Source organism: Polypterus senegalus, chromosome 13, assembly GCF_016835505.1.
Source record: "Polypterus senegalus isolate Bchr_013 chromosome 13, ASM1683550v1, whole genome shotgun sequence".
Lineage (NCBI taxonomy): Eukaryota > Metazoa > Chordata > Cladistia > Polypteriformes > Polypteridae > Polypterus > Polypterus senegalus.
The window spans coordinates 131,990,505-132,008,935 of NC_053166.1; the positions used below are offsets into that span (position 1 = coordinate 131,990,505).

Here is an 18,431-nt window from a genome sequence, read left to right on the forward strand (position 1 = left end):
AAACTACACAAGATTATAGGAAAATACGGTATATACAAACAGATCAGAACAGTAATAAAAATGGACAAATTATGCATACAAGACTAGACACATATGCATGCTTTAAAATTATACATTCGCTATTTTACAAGTCAAAAGTTAATTTTGTTTCTCAAATATGGTGTAGTTGTACAATAATTTGACTTGGGAAATTATGTACCAAGTGAACCAGGTTTTCTAAATTTAAAAAAAAAAAAGCATTTGCTATTTAAAATGGAGTATAAAGGGCTCAAATGCATAACAAATGCCTTAAAAACTTACCAAATGTGTGTGCTTATAGGCGGCAAAAGTTTCAGAAAATATGCTTCTTGGGTACATTGATGACAGTGAAAACATATTATGAATAATTTTTGTTACTATAGATAATTGGTACTGTTTTACCTCAAGTATGTATATACTCTGTTCAAATGAGACTATTGTGGGTTGCGGTTTTCATATAAACTGAGAAATAAAACAGCACAAAAACAGGTCAAGCTGCTTATTGCAATATTGCCTTTATACAATAAATATTTTGAAAATGTGCATATTGAACATGCAAAAAATGAAAAGAAAAAAAAGTTTTCTGTCAACTCTTATGATATTTATGACCTCACCTATTGTCTGAAGCCTCTATATAGCTTCAGGTTATATATTTTCTTCCTTTTGTCTTTCAAATTCTGTTTCTCTCTTTTTTTCTTCTGTGTACAGTTACTGTATGTCCTATGATATCATGGAGATCAAAAGGAGGCAGTTACAATCACTAAATGTGACTGAAGCAGGCAAGGGTCTTACACCACGATGAAGGAGAACATTGGCTATAAAGAAACAAGTATCAATATTTTAGTGGATGGAAAATTTTAAATTTCTAGCAGTAAAGCCTCACAGGAATTGCATTTTAGCTTCTTCTAACACTAAGGGAGGTGCCAAAATGCACAAAACTCAGAGGTGACATCTGGAGTAGGTTTAAAAAAAAAGCCAAAATGCCCAAGAGTAGTATAATGTACCAATTCACACATGCCCTATGCACAAAAAAGTTTAAAGATGACAAGCAGGAAAGGTCCTTGCATTATCTAGATTTACTTTCCCTTTAATAAAATTAAAATAAAAACATTTGCTTACTAAATCAACAGATAAAAGTACTTGCCACACCACAATTTTGAATGAGTGCATGATAAAGTCATACATAACGGTGATATCCGATCACAAGACTGATAACAAACACCGTCAGCTTAAAGCAATCTGGTACTTGCCTGCATAAAACTATAACAAGATAGTGGTGCCCACAAGAAAAACATGCAAGATAGTGCCATAGTAACATGACCATCATAAAGATCTAATATGGTGTGCATGTACTGTACATCTAATAAATTTACAAATGTGCAAAACCAGTGAATGTGTAACCCAAAATTTAGTTTAAAAATCTGTTCAGCAGGAAGGCTAAATGTATCCTGGTCTTCATAATTGGACATATTGCTGGTATAAAATTACAAAATACCAGGCTCACCAACACCTTTATTCCAATGAAGTTTGTATTTCACAGTCAGTTCTAAGCATCATTTACAAATGCACACTGGAGTCCATCTTTACTTGCAGCATAAATCTTGTTTTATGGAACTTACTAAGGTCAAATTCATAAAATAAGAGTTGTCAGAGATTACTTCCAGCACTAAGCAGCCTTCTGCTCAGGACATCTATAACATGCACTGGATTATTAAAAACACAGTCGTTTTCCCCACTGCTCCCCTCTGACAGATGGTATAAAACTTACACCAGCAGTTTTAGAGACAGTTTCTACCCATAGACCTTAAGGTTACTAAACTGCCATTCATAATAAATTCAGTATGTGCTTATCACATTATTATAGTTAACGAAAACTAAAATCAAAACTGAAACTATTATTAAAAAAACATTTTCGTAAACTGAAATAAAATAAAAAACAAAACTAACTGAAATAAAATAATAATTTACTAAAATATTTTTAGTTTTCGTTTTTGAATGAATATTCTTACCGTTAGCCTTCAAACCTTGCAAGTTTTAACTCTAAAACAGAGTCATCCACCACGAGCCGCCCGCACATATTCATCCAGTGAACGGCGGCCGTTCACACAGCACTTGCGGTGACAGAGCGAGCCGAGTGCAGGTGCGTAAAGTGTGAGAAATAGAAAGCGATTTGTGTGCCGCCTTTCTTTGTGCTTGTTGTATATCAAGATGTAATTGAAATGGCTGAAATCAGAATGTGCTGGTCAACAAAATGTTTACCATTTGGATAGAAAAATCACGAGTGAGTAACGTTTCAGTTTATTTCTCAGGCGTCTGCTTTTTGTTGACAGCAATTCACCTGCCACTTCGCACATGAGAAATCGTTTTTACTTTCTGTACGAAGTATACAGAAGGTATAGTAATCATGAAAAAATTCGACCTCGATATTTTGATGAATGATGAACGTTAGACTAACCAGTGTCCAACAATACTGTTTTTTGGAATTGTGTGTGCGTGTGTCTGTGTGTATACACGATAACTCAAAAACGCAACTAGATACTGCAGATGGATGAAGTTCGGCATGTGGCTGTTACACCATAACTGTAGATGTGTATTAACTTTTGGGCCAAATCCATCACCCGGAAGTGGTACTTTACCTGAACACATACTCAATGTTTTTTATTTTTGCTGCAGAGTCCGATTTATTCAACTTTACTTTTATAATAATTGTTCAATATATTATTTGATTTGTTGTTGATGGTTCCTTAATGTACATAATATAAAAATATAATCATTGTCTTGCGGTTTACTCCTCAAATATCCATCCCCATATCTGAGTATACAAGAAAGTTGAGGGGAGACCACTCCCGGTTTTTGAAAATAAAATGCCACTAATCAAGATAAGGACTAGGTCATCATACAAGATCAGCATATTGTTACTGACCAATCACTTTTGCTTTAAAAACATCATTTAACAATGATGCGATGCAAACAAAGGTAGGGCCTGACAAGTGATGAAATACTAATAATGGGTTTTTGTATTTATTCCATATTTATTCATTTATCATTTTTAGTTCATATTCACAACTCAAAAATACCTGATATTGTGAAAGTAATTCATCAGCAGAATTATATTTTAAAATATTTGTCTCCCTTTTTTCAATGTTTTTTTCTCTCTCTCTTAAAATACATAGTTGAAATATCATATTCTTTTTGCTTTTAACATCAGCCATATCATATACATTGCATGCCAGGGATTTTTCCTGCCTTGCATCCAAACCTGCTGCGGTAGGCTCCAAGTTTCCTACAATCCTAGTCTGGATAAACAGATTTAGATAATGTATATATGTTGTTCTTAATCTCAGACGCGGTCTCTGTTGTTTTGTGCCTGTCCATACTCTTATTACCTGCTCTTGCCATGCTCATTATGGGTTTACGGTTCTTATGGTGGGCTATTCAAGACTCACCACCCCTAACCTTGACACTGCATGCTTGTTGTTCTTTGTTTCCCTCAATACAGCTAAGTGGGGTCTGCACACTGATTCAAGTCTAACAGCACTGTTCTTCCTAAGCCCCTGTGATTTTCAAGAAAAGATATTTTAAAAATTATAAAATTATGTAAAATCGTTCATATTTAGTGTCTAGTTTTGATTATGCTCGTTTTTATCAGACAAAAACAAAACCAGATAGTAAACCAGGCAGTATAGCAAGCTTCCACTAACATTAAACTCATATCCAAATCTGTTAAGTGTACAGTTCTGTCTGATTGTGACACAAAACCAACTCTGTAGGCGCTCCATGCCATAATTACTAAAACTAAAACTAATATATATATAAAAATAAAATAGCAATGTCTTTGTGAAATAAAAACTAAACTAAAACTACATGATGAAGGAAAACTAAAACTAAACTGAATTTCCAAGTAAGGTCAGACAAAATATAGAAATAAAAACTAATATAAAAAGGCAAAACTATAATAACCTTGGTGCTTATTAGATATAACTGTAAAGCTGTTTTCTATGAGTGGTGTTGTATGAGCTTATTTCTATTGGTATTGCATAATGTCACTATTCAGAGGAGATCTGCAAGTAAGAAATTCACTGTATTACATGTACGTGACAGTAAACATAAACTTAAAGGGGGGGGGGGAAATCTAGCTCCAACTGCTGAAAACACAAAAAATAACTACCATTTAAAAGCAGCAGGAAATACACCACAAGGGATGAAGGACCGCTGCAGAGGGTGATGGGGCAATGATGTGAACAGCACTGCCATTAATCTCTTAAAATGCCTGAATATTGAAAAAAAATGTATTTTTTCCCCTGAAAATTGCAGTAATATCCTGTTTTACTACATCTGTTCAAGGCTCTGAATAATATTCAAGAACATTTTCGAGTTGGGGAAAAAAAAAAAAAAGCAGCTGACATTCAGCAAGTTAAGATTTTTCTTATGTTTGGATTTGATTACTTTAAAATGAAAACACAGGCTCTGAATTTTTTTTTAATTCATAAAAAAAAAACACTTCACTGTAGAAAACAATTTCTTGTGGAAACTGAACGTACATTATGGCCATGAAAAAATAACTTCAAAACTACCAAGCTTATCTTTTAAGAGCAGTGTTGTTTTTGACTTAGTTTTATTCTTCTGACTAAACTGCATTTTAGTTTTAGTCACATTTTAGTCATTTAATTATTGTTAGTTTTAGTCAACAAAACTAATTTTAGTGGAGAAAAAGTAAATCAGTTATAGTTGACTAAAAGTAAAAGAAAGTTAATATTGTATGGATATCATGTTTAAAACATGAATATGCACAGAATATACTGTACCTCTAAAACAGTTGTACTAACATGTAGACTAAGGAGCCAAACCACATGTAGTGAAAAATTGAACCTAAAATGAATAGTAGGTGTAGAAAGCATTTACTCTAAAAGCTCTTGATCAGATAATGACAGCTCTGGTCTGTCATCAAAGTCTTGGCCTTCAATATGCCGTAGTTATGCTGCTAGAAGATTTTATCAAAAAAGGCTGGACCAACCAATACACATTTCACTTTGACATCAGGTTTATAAAGAATGAGATCATTATGAACTACCTGATTTATCTGACCAAGTGCACATTTTAAATTTATATTCTGATAATTTTTCTCCAGCAAATGAAAAATATTGCTTAAAATAATACTAAAAATTGGGATTAATAAAGTATCTAAAAATAAAAATTCAAACATTATTATAGCTGTACTGTTGAATTAGTAAATTCCAAAATAATTCTAGGATATTTACATTTAAAAACTTGTTTTTGTAACAATACTTTTAAAATCTGGTTTGTCAAAGAATCTCTCAGATTTGCAACATTTGCTATTATAAGATTTATATTTACACAATTAGCAAGTTAAACTTACTAAATAGTAACATTTAACGAATGAGTCATTTTTTACAGAATATATTTTTTTCCAATATTTCAGAACTCTTGTGAAAGAGCCTTTGCTGCGTTGTTTCCAAAGTGTCTGACATGAGTGATCACACTTTATTATTGCTATTAGCCTGTGTGCAAATCCACAATTACAAAAGTTACCTGTTGTGAATTAATTATAACCGAGAGATTGCATTACATTCACTAATGTACCATTCTAATATGCAAGTGTTTTTACTACATTCACATTTTAGGGGTTAGGCTCATAAACATTAGTTTGCCCTTGAAAACCAAACAACCAACACAAATTTACTGTCTTTAGAGTTGTATTCAGCAACAAACCAGTTCTGTTTTGCCGTACTGCACATATCGTATTAATTGGGTGATGTACTTCTAGGACTGAAATCTTAGTATTAACAAATGGAGCAGCTGCATTTCATCGGTGATGTAGACAAGCCAAAAAGTCACTTCATTTGAAACTTGCCTCGATGTTTATCTGCTATGACTGTGCCCCAATGTGCAAGTGGATTGTGCAAGGTGGTTTCACCCTCAACCATGAACTGTATGCACCAGTTACAAAATGGATGGATACGTGGACAAAAAGCAGTAAGTTGCTCATTACAATCAAAGAACTGCAAAGCTTCCATTCCTTTATCTGGACTGCACAGGACACTATTAAGAGCGATTAATCTCCCCCAAGTCAGTTCATCTACTGTAACAAATGTGAGACAATACAAGCTAAACAGCTACAACTCATCTGAGGTTAAGCGCATCTGATTGCGCATTTGATTGCGCTCTCAAAGCTATGCAAATCTGTTTAAGTAACTCGTAAAGGGATAAAACAGGCAATAACAAAATCCTGTGTGTGTCTGCGGGTTGGCTTTTTTTTAATTAATATGTATGTTTTACCCATTAGCACTTGACACATTTGTATTAGCAGAGTGAACAAGAGCCAGAGGTAACAGTACTGGCATCGGGTAAGCCGCCACCTAGATAATGTTATATACCTTGGCATGAATCTCAGGATGGTGCACCTTTAGACAACTCTTCAGGTTTGTTGTGTTCTTTCCTGCGAGATTCTTTCCATGCAGCTGTTGTGATGTGGGATTTTGCATATAATTTGATAAATGTTTTGTATGCCTTTATTTATAATTTAGGCAAACCAATGTAATTTAGAGGTATTCATGTTTGCCTTCCCCCCAAACCCTTTTTACAACTGTCTCTTTGTAATTTTATGACAGGATTTGGGGGATGTCTTAAACCAGTTTTCCCCCACACAAAGCCAGGTTAGCTTAACATATGGTCTTGGGGGGTTGAGGTGTTAAAATGTACTATTTCTCCCATTGGTCTGAGATATGGCTGTTTGGAATTGGCTTGTCTCAGAGGCCTTTAAGTACCATGATATTCTATTGGTTCTAGGAATTGGAAAGAACATCTATAAATGTACTTGCTCAACCACATTCTCTCTCTCTGACCCACATATGATGAAGCATCTCTCTTGCTAACCTGTGATGATGAAGACAACACAATGAAGAGCACAGCTCAGCAACCATATTGAACAGACATGTGGCTGAAACCTAAGCACCAACAATGCCTTAACTAGAGACATTTTAAGTAACTGCAAGTCTGTGTGCCACCTGAATTACACAGCACCATTTTATCAGGTTGTATGGTTGCCAATGTTCAAATGTACTTTGCATTTTGTTATTATTTATGAATATTATCAGTAATACATTTTTTTATGTGTAACTTAACTCCTGCTGGTCTTTTTACTACATCTAATTGCCTGAGGTTATAGATATAGAAGGGAAGGTGGGGATAAGTTATATACAGTGGTAAGTCTGTGAGATTAGGTATTCTAAGGCTACATATTAATAATACAATAGGGGAAAGTAGAGCAATATATATTACTCTACCAAGATAAAACAGCAGCTTACATTGAGTTTTAGTTCTGTCAGCTTTTTAAGAAAACCACATTGGCCAACCATAGTAGAGCAGAATGGAGCGGGATTCTGGCTGATATGATTTCCTGACGGAACCCAAACTTAGTGTTATCCAATTACAAGCGTGCTTACAAATTTTTAAAACTGTACCACTGCATTCATGCTCGTTATTTGTTGTGTAATGTCATGTGCAATGAGCTTCACATCGCTCAAAGTTCAGTTGTCTGCCTGCAATATTTTAATTTTGTTTAGTTTTCATGAACAATAATTTTAAAAGCATTCGTCTTAGTTTATCATTAAAAGGTGTGAATTTTTTTCGTTCTGTTTTAGTCACTGAAAAAATGTCATTGACGAGTATTTTTCATCTTAGTTTTTATCAACAGAATTAACACTGTTTAAAAGGAAGTTGCATTAAAATGTACTTTACAATCCAAACAGCTACAACGTCAAAGAAAATTACATGGCAAAGACAACAGAGGCAAAAATAAAAAAGAAATTGGAGGTAAAACTCCCATTTTAGTACAATTACTTTGAACAGAAGAGATGGCAGAAATCTGTACAAGTAGTACTGTACAATAGTTATAAACCAAGTAACAGGTGGGTCTTCATGTGAATTTGACTATCAAAACAGATACAATCAACTCTTGGACAATATTTTTACAGAACAAAAGTTAAACAGCTGAATAATGGTTTGCTTGACAGTTGCTGTTGCAAAGCTTATTCAAGCAAGAAGGCCAAAATGAAAAGATCCTAAATGGGTAAAGACTAATCTATACATTACATAGAGGGGAACTTCAGCTGTTCTGCGTGCATAAAATTATGGCACATTCAAGTAATGACTTCTCAAAGACATTTAACACACATACAAAGTTAACTTGGACCCCTCTAATTTGCCATTATACCACCAATGTGCCGACTGAATCTAAATCACACAATATCACTTCCCAATCTCTTTTTTAGTATACAACTAGTGTGAACCTGGCAAGCTTTTTATAACAACAATTTTTTCAGCATTAACATCAAAAATATGGCCAGAGAAGGTGACTCAAAATAGAGCACAAGAATGTTTCTGCCAGTTAGGAACTCAAAATTACAAGTGAACTCAAAACAAATATTTGAAAAGCAAATGAATAACAAAAACGTTACATATCTGATCAACGTAACCTGCATTTGGCTTGTTACAGAGATCCTACAGTGCTGCACAGAAAAATATTAGCTTCCGTTTGCTATAATCTGTTGCTTATACACTTGCTTAGACATATTTTTTGTTAGATGAAAATACAATCTTTATTTGTATTGTAATCCTGTATTGGCCCTTTGTGAAAAACTATTGCCCCTTGTTTAATCTGACCTGGTATCAACCTTGCTTAGCAATAGTTATTTACTTAATGTAATTTTCAAAGAAACCAGTAGAGTATGTGCAGATGTCAAGAGAGTTCCATTTGCAGCTTTACTAATTAACATGATATTAATGGCATTCAAAATTGATACTTTTCTACACAGCTTTAGATAATAAAGGTTTCAAATAAAATAGTATCTGGAGCTCTGATTCAATGTAAATAAGCACAATCAGCATTGCAACTACACCTATTAATATCATAGTGTACAGACTAGAGCATCATAAGTTATTGTCTTTTACACAAATGGAGCAAAATACATTAATTGATTAAATTCTAATTATTAGTGGTATGAGTTTACCTTCACATTTTCTCATACATGCACACAATACACAGCCATTCTTACTTGTAGAATTACCACAGACTTATGTCAGTAGCACAATACCAATAGACAAGTATAACATCATACATTAAATACATCACATAACACATACAAGCACACACATTAGGCACACTTATTCAGTTGTATGCAATCACTGATGATACAACATAAAGGATAGAAACCCCCTCAAAATCTACAAACTTTAGTTGTCCTGGGCTGAGCAGGTGCCACATTAAGATATTATGACACCTTTAGAACTTGGTAAGCATAGATGAAGGCATCTGGGGTTTGTTCAAATGTCTGAGGATGTAAGACTGAGGGAGCGGACCAGCTTATCACTAAATTTCATGATGAGAGCCACTGACAGGTTTACACTGTTTATGTACTACTCAAGCAACAGACTATGAACCCTTCTCACTTGAAAAAGCAGTGAATGTTTTCACCTAAACCATTAGAAGCTAGCTTCCAGGTAAAATATAAATATGGTGTTATGTAGCAAGGAGCATTGAAGGTTATTCTCAGATGTCTTAGCCTTTATAATTCCTGCAGTAGAGTTCTGAAAATTATCAAATATGAAGAAGGAATTCACAGTAGAGAAGTCAAAAGAGGAATAAAATCATCAATGTTACATTACATACAAGGTTTTATCAGCATTATTCTAAACATACTGTAACCTGTTGAAAGGCAGTAGTTCAGCTCAGAAGCCATAAAAGAATTGTAAAATGAAGCATTGGACCTAATTAAGTTGGGTCAAACTCTCACATTGTGTAGTAAGTTGGATGATAAGGCTTTGATTGTAGTAGCGATAATTTCAAAAGAAATGTAGAATGGAGACTCCACCCAAGAAACTAGTTACTAATAATCAAATAAACATTTCTAGCAGCACTGCATCAGTGAATGCTAATCCTTTTAAAATGCAACATTACAAATTAATACTTGAGATTTGTAACTGAAAATTTTTTTTGGAGTTTTGTTATTCCTGTGTTATTTAGAAATCAGCCACAAAACACTTCAAAACATTATTGTCCTTTATTGTAGACTGATTTCTCACAAGAAAAATAGCAACTTTGGGAAGAAACAGCATTATATGCAAACTTTGCACTTTGCCACAAGAGCATTAGAAGTTATATCAGTGTATATAAAAAAACAGCAAATCCTGATTATCAAGAGACACCAATATGGCTGACCAATTTATTCCCGTTGTTTAAAGCATAATCAATTGATGATATTATATGTACACAATACAATGATTGTGTACAAAGATATTGTAATATCTTTGTAATTTAAAAATTAAAAAGTAGTAATCAATCAGTATTGTATTGAACTTGCAAAACTTTTTCGCAAAATTGTTCAAAATTTTTTACCTTTTATTTAAACTTTTTCTGTCTCACTCATCAAGACAGTATCTGTGCTATACAGCAGAAAAACCCCGTTTAAAAGATTATAGTGCTATTCACACTACAGTGAAAATGTAAAGATTACTACAAAGGTAAAATTAATGAAAGGTTCATAAATGTATTATGTAAAATACCTAAAAAAGTAACATTTTATAAATTATTGGAAAAAATTGGCTGCCAGTGCTTCCCTTTGTTCATGAAAAACACAAACACACATAACAACTTAAAAGTATAACATAAGCATTTTATAAAAGCAGAGCAAATGCACATCCTCATACAGCTCTCAAATATTTAAAATAAACTTGATAAATATATAGTTTATTACAAAACAGACATCTACATTTTCAAAAATGTCAGTCAGACTCAAAAGTCAATTATGAGATACAAGTGATTTTTCTTTCTTTACCTGAGTCTGTACAGAAGCTGGGAGGTCTGTCCTGCTCAACAATCTATGGAACACTTCAGCTTGCACTCTGTCATCCTGCTTGCAGCAGACTGCCTCATATACTTCTCGGTAATAAGGAGGTACAGAGCCTGAGAGGTGGGAGGAGGAGGAAGAATGGAAAGTGCCAAAAAAAAGAAAGAAAAAAAACAAAAAAAAAAAAACAGAATTCAATTCATTAAGTACTCTCAATTGTCATTAATATTAATTTACGTATGCAGCATCAGTATTAAGATCAGTATTTCTAATTCTACCAAAAGGATGATTAAAAATGAAAGAGAGACTAGTTAGAATTATGTAATAAAATTTTATGCAGAGCTTTGTTAGATAAATAACACAATGAAAAAAAAGAAAAGATCAATTGTAAAGTGTGCCCCGAAAGGGAAATTCACCAGCGTTAAGTCCCCAGTCATAAGGCTTTACATTTCCTACACTTCTCCATTAGAGAGTATGAAAGATGGGTCACATGATAATGATGCAATTCTAAAGAAGAACATTTGCATTGAAAATTCCCCTTATTTTATAGAAATAAATTCCACAAACACATGCCCATGCAAGACAAATTTAATTATACGCAACAGTTAATAACAGCAAGTAAAGTCAGATGGTGTGCTCTATAATGGTTGTTTCAGATCAGTTCTTGTTGAACTGAAGTTCATTTTGTAATGCAGATGTCTGGCAGTAACCTGACTGTTGAAAATACCTATATAAAAACGGCAAGTACCAGACGGTCTAATTCCAGACCATATGATGCACGCCTATAGACCACACTTTGAGAATGAAGAATATAGGTTTCCAAACTGCTTTGCTAATGTAACTGGTGGCTCAGCTACTTTTAAGGCAGAAAACATTCACCTCTTAAGTTAATAAAATAAAACTGCTGTGATCATCATGATGGGCTGTTTACCATTCTTTATTTTTGCTCTTAAGCTTGGAACCACTACTACTCTCCTTGGACATATATTGAAACTGCAGAATGGCTGGGAACCTTTGGCAAAGACTGAGACCATGTATTATATGATTAAATCACAATTACAAGAGCCGTACCAGATTGTAGCATCGCTGACCAGCATACAGATGGCCAGATTTTGACTTTGTGTATTTCAAAGAACTGTGGGTACATCTAGAGGTAGTTATTTTTTTAAAGGAACCTACTTAAACTAAGTTACAGCTTCCATTTCTTTTGATACTAATTTGTCTTATCTTTTCTCGAGAGAACTAATCTTCAATTTTTTTTCCTCTTACATTCCTAACGTTGTTTAATTTAATAGATTAAGGTTTCCTGAATCCCTCCTTTGGGGGCAACTGAGAAAAGCATAGTCATTTATTGTTTGATTTGATAGTTATTTTATGTTTAGGCATATTCTCACATCTTATTGAATCTCAAACCGAACCTTCATGAAGAAGAGCAACTGGCCCCGAGAACTACAGGTTGACTCAAAAACTGTTCTCCGTTTTTTTTTTCTCCCACCCAGGCAGAACATAGAAGTGTGCAGTCTAGGACATACCCCAGAAGGAAGGCTTGAAGGCCAGAGAATCCAGCATGGCCAAGTAAGATCAGGCACAAAGCTGAGGAACAACTCCTTCTGGGAGATATAAATGAAGAAGAGACCAATGGGAAGATGATCACGACAGGAATGCTACATAAGATGCTGTTCTAGACACCCATGCTCCTGTGGGGTTTTCTCTGGGTGCTCCAGTTCTCTTCTCAAATAAAAAAGGAATTGGTGTTAGCAGTTATAGTCAGACATTGTATGAGTGAGTGCAGAATTGTATTTTGCGAGGTACTGACACCCAGTATGGGTGAGGCCCGATGTAAGAGAAACAGTCTTTAGTTCTTTGGGAGTCTGAACTGGATTAGGCAAGAAATGAAGGATGGATATTACTGGTTCATATCTATAAATCTGTCTGTGTCCTCTAAGCTAGTCTTCAGAGAAGAATGCTATATAAAGTTAAAGTGAACTGAACTTCCGAGTACAGAAAACCAAGAGGATTCAAATGTAATATTGGAATCATGATTGGTAGGTGAATGAATTGTTATAACAACAAGCACTCTGCCAGAATTAGACAAGATAATAGGCACAGTAGTAACTCTTGACATAAAGTATTTCCATTTTATGTGGATTGCCATAGCTTAAAAAACTGAAGTGTAAATTAAATCAATACTACCAGACACAAGTGGCAACTGTAATGCCTATTAGAAGGATGAATCCAAATATGAACTTTAAAAGCAGTCTGTCACTATATATTATGTCAATCCCCACATATGCTGGAGCTCTCCAGCTGTAAATATGGCAGTTGTCACGGCATAAAAATACATGTGATTAAAACATCCTGCAGAATTCTTTTAAAATTAATTTCTAAACTTTTGCAATATATAACTTCCAAACAAACAGTTTATCCTGGCCAACACCCTCAGGCCGCTAGATGGCATCCTCCCTGCAACATAGAGGTGCCCCGAATTCCCGCAGAGCATCACAGGGACAGGAGAAATTAAGTACTTCCGGGCTGAAGAAAAAGAAGAGAGTTTTCATCTGACCCGGAAGTGCTATGGAAACACATGGACTGAAGGACAGAAGCACTTCCGGGTCAAAGACTATAAAAAGGACTGTGGGAAACCCAGCAAGCCGAGCTGGACTTGGGAGGGAGTGTGACAGAGCTGCTGGGTGGAGAGGAGGATTTATTGTATTATTGATTATTGTTGAGATTATTGTTATTGTGTATAGTGGAGAGTGGAGGTGCAGGTGCTTTGTGCACAATATTACAGAAATTAAATTCATTTCTTATACATTTACCTGGTGTCTGGACGTGTTGTCTGCGGGTTTCACGGGGCAACAGCAACCCCTACTGTCACACAGTATGAACCAGGGGTCTGCAATTCAAGACATGCACGCTATAGCAGACATGTACCATTTTCACTCGAACCCAGATCAATACATGTCTAAAAATTGGACATTTCTCATTAAAGCAGATCTGTAGCAAAGTCTGCTAATCATCATCTATTAGGAAGTGGAAACATTATATAGTAATTACATATTAAATAAAAGAATAAATCAAAAATGATATTTAAGAGCAATATTTAGCATGTGTGCGTTACCTATAGCAGCCGTAATCATTGAAAAACTCTCTCATTGTCATGGTCTTATGCTAATATTGTGGAAAACGGCAGTCAATGTAGCAGTCAGTTTTTTCCTGACCCGAGTGGATGAAGGAGTTCAGTTTTACTGGAAGAGGGGATAAATATGTGCAGTGTGAAAATGTGCGCTGAACTTCAAGCCTATGGAGTCACTTTAAAACAAAGAATGAGGAAAAAAAATTCAAGGATAAGGCACACAGCAGAATTTAGGTATGGCACTATAGTACTTAAGGAGAAGATGTGGCAAGAGCTTTTACTGACCATTTTGAAAGAAGAGGTCTAGACATGAAGAAAATAGTTGCCACTACAAATGATGGTGCGGAAGCAGAGAAGGTTTCAGAGCTTAACTGAAAATAAAAATCGGTCAACTAGTCACAAAGTTTCATTGCATTGTTCACCTGGAAAAATCTATTTTCCAAAATAACAAATCCTGATTTTTAACCATGGTTATGGACACAGCTGTTAACTTTCTTATTGCTTGCTTGTCATTAATGCACCAAACATTTTTCTACTGCCACTAGAAGAGATGATCACTGTTTACAAGCGTTTGTCTATCCACTGTCCTGTGACAAGGCTCAGTGGTAGGAACTTTTTGGAGTGGTTTGTCAAGTGCTTTGATGTGATCTGCGCATTTTTAGAAGAGGAGGCTTTGAACTACCTGGAGCTAGAGAATGAGTGACGGTTAGTAACAGTTATGTTTTTGATGGACATCTCAGGACATATCACTATCAAACTATATTGGCTTCATTCGATGCATGAAAGGCATTTCTGGTGAAAATTAAAGTATTCGCTCATAGTAATCAAACTGGAACCTTTGTTGTTTTAATAATAGTAATTCTTTCACTGTCATTACATCAGCCCTTCCACCCTGATGTCATTATTAAGTATTTTTAAGAACTTAAGAGTGGATTCTCTTCCAGACTTGCTCAAAGTCTTAAAAACAGCCCAATGTTTTCTTTTTTATAAGATATGGAAAACTTTGAGAAGAAAAATCTGGCTTTACCCCTCTGAGTGGATGGTGAAGTTTGATATTCAGCAGACTGGGCTCAAATTATCTTCATTATGGATATGTAAATTCACAGAGCTCCAAAAACCACCTGTAAACACTGACAATAAAAAAGTAGAATCCATTTTGGCCTGTTGGAGTTTACCGGACAAACTGTCATGTTTATAAATGGAAGCCACTGCACTAATTTCTGCACTTACGGTATATGTGCAAACAGATTTTTTCACACCTGAAAGACAAGGTTAAATCCAACTTGCAGCCAACTTACACAGATTATTCAGAGGTCCGTGTGTAGCTGAAATTAACATCCTGCACGCCAGACATAGGACAACTAAGCCGTCAAAGACAGGGATAGGGATCACACTAAAACTGTATGTCCAATTTACTATTCAGAAACACACCGATTGTAAATATGGACATGTTCTATGTGTGCACCAGTTAACGTAATAATTAAGATGAGCTTAACTAGCCATCAATAGTACAACTATGACTGCAAAAACTGAAAAACTATATGCTATTGTCTTCTGGCAACCAGTTGTTTAATGCTTGTAAATTGACACTTAATATGGAAAAGGTTGCCAACCCCTGGTAAAAACGGTTTCTTTTAGGAAACCAGTAACAACAGATAAGGGAAGCAAGGCCACAGTGGCATACAAACCTCACGTGCCCCAAAGGCATTTAAGGAGTCTCTCCAAGGAAAATACAAATTAACAGATAAGGCTCATTTACATTGGCTTCAAAACAGGCTGCACTTTAAAATGCAACACCGATACCTCAACCACTGCCCAATACATTTCAAGCAACTTTACATTTTACAGATCTAGTTGAAATGATCAAGAATGATTTGTGTTTCAAGTCTTTTAAGAATTAAAGATCAACCTGGTGGACACCGAACAAAGTATAAAATGCTTTCAGAAAGGGTGTCTGTTGGTAATAATAAGCCTAAAAAAGCATACATACATACATACATAGAAATGTTTATAGCACTAATAAATTATAAAAGAAGGTTGGGCAAGTAAAAGCTTAAAAGACACTGCATTACTTTGGAGAAGAAAAAAAAAAAAAAAGATAACAGAAAAAGTAGCTTACCTTACCTAGTGATATATTTAAGTATATATTTTTTCAGGCTGTTAAAAAATCTCTTGCAGAAATATGTTTTGGTATTTAAAAAACATTTTTAATCTATGGATGTAAAATTGCAGTGAACAGTGATCTTGCTAACATTCTTCACAACAACTAAAACCTGTTAAACAAGAAACTTTAAATCGACGATTTCCATCTACTTGGAGAGACTCCCACAACTGGCATATTTAATATGAAAATGACATGTGATCAAGTTTTTTTACATATCTGTATTTATGTATACACACACACAATACATATGCGCACACACACACACACAGTCACGTTTAGCCTCGGATGCCTTCAGTGTAGATTTCACAAGTATTCTCTGTGCTCACTTGTACTTTTCCCATAACTGAAAGACACATTTGTGTGAGTGTGAAAAGAATGGCATGGTTTCTTATCAACTGTCTGAGACAACACACTCAGCAAGGCTTAAAGTATTTGTTCCTCGCTTTATTTTCTTTAGGAACCATGAAGAAATCAAAACTCAAAATAAAAAAAAAAAAAAAAAAAAGTGAGGAATACTGGAAATTTCAGAAGCCTGTGACACTTTTGTTTCTCTTTTAATTTACTAACAGACGGGGTGTTCTAAATTATAAAATAATCCAGAAAATGAAATATAAACTAACTAATTTTGCTATGCTTGGCCAGAAAGAAAAAAACTTGCTTTTATATACATAAATGAATCCATATGCAGATTTCACTTAATTCATTTTTGGATCAGGGCAGGGTCAAGCACATTCCAGCTGTACAGGGCTCACAGCAAGAACAATACTTCGGTGGGCTAAAAATATATCATAGGGTACATACACTAGCTTTCAAAAGATTGTGAATAACTATTACTGTTTAAAATGACCACTTTAAATTTTATTATTCCTATGTGACTGCAAAGTCCCATTTTCAGCTGTCACAAATCCATTGTATTAATGGCAAACTTTCTTAGCTCATGCTTAATCGTCTTAAATGCTAACTGGTTAACAGACAAACCTTTGCAATTGTGCTAGAAGAGCCAATTCTGTGTAATAATAATAATAATACTTATTATATAGCACTTTTCCCATGTTTTAGGAGAATAATATGGCAAGTAACTTGCCTTTCCTTGGGTTGCAAGGTACTGACATTCCCAAAGTTCAATTCTGGGTTAAGAAATTGACAAAACAATTCAAATTCCTCAATAAATAATCAGTCGAGTGTTGCTTTGCAAAATAAAGGTTATTCCCTGCAATAGATTGCCAAGAAACTGAAGATTTCACACAAAGGTATCCATTATTGTCTTGATACAAGGGGCCAAACCAGACCTTACCAGGTTACTAGTAGGGGAAGGCCCAGATGTGCAACTGCACAAGACAAATAGAACATCCTAGTCTGTTCTACAATTTAGGTTGCTTTCTTAAGTAGTACATGCCAATTAATAGTGCACATACATGACATGCACTCACATTATATATCACACACCTAACATACTTGTTGTAAGTAGTTTCTTTTGGAAAGCAGCCAGTTTGATTCTATTTTAACCTTTTTTGCTTCCTTAGGTCTGTGGATTCGGCACATTGCGTCTTCGACTCATTAATTTATCAAATTACAGTACCAACTTTGACTCCACAATTTGTACTTCGACTCATATTTACTATTTTGATTCAAAGCATATAAACACAAGATACAAGGCATATTACTGCCAACATGAATCATTAGGGTACTTTTTAGCACAGTAACCTATTTAAGTTTGGGCTTAAAGGCTGTTGCGACTTTTTATATTATTTATTAAAGACATTTCAAACATTGAGTAACATTAATCAAAACTTACAAAGTTTAAAAAAAGAGACTTTTTATAGAATGGCTAGAATAAAAAAACAGTTAAATTAGTTTATGTGAAATTGGACATTTTCATACATTATATTACAATTTACATTTAGTCAGAGTCTGTATAATTCCCCCCACCACCCCCTAACACCGATTCCAGGAACCGAATAATTGCTTTTGATTCCGACTGCACAGCCCTGTACTTAGTCACCTCAACCCTATAGGATGGTGGTAGGATTGGAATAAAAATCATCACTAAATAAATATTCTATCACTGAGTCAGAGGTTTGAATCTTTTTAGTAAACTGAACCAAATGATTCTTAATCGCACTGGACACCCGAATCTCCCATCACTGGGCAGGAGCATTATTAGGTGCAAATACAAAATGTTACTTTAAAATTGGATTTAAGTTACATAAGTAACAGTACTCAAGTATACGGAGCCATGAAGTTAAAA

The 18,431-nt window shown here is 34.7% G+C and overlaps 1 protein-coding gene and 1 long non-coding RNA gene across 2 annotated transcripts in view; one reads left to right on the forward strand and one right to left on the reverse strand.

Moving 5' to 3' along the window:
* Positions 1–13,460, forward strand: part of LOC120541963 — a 51,467-nt gene extending 38,007 nt beyond the window's left edge. Inside the window, exons 3-4 of the long non-coding RNA XR_005636121.1 lie at positions 11,838–12,036; positions 12,383–13,460. This is a non-coding gene — a long non-coding RNA (uncharacterized LOC120541963). The remainder of the gene's footprint in view (positions 1–11,837; positions 12,037–12,382) is intronic.
* Positions 1–18,431, reverse strand: part of snx8a (sorting nexin 8a) — a 64,227-nt gene that overhangs the window by 42,775 nt on the left and 3,021 nt on the right. The window contains exon 2 of the mRNA XM_039773980.1: positions 10,872–10,999. Within this exon, the coding sequence (XP_039629914.1) occupies positions 10,872–10,999 (128 nt within the window). The remainder of the gene's footprint in view (positions 1–10,871; positions 11,000–18,431) is intronic.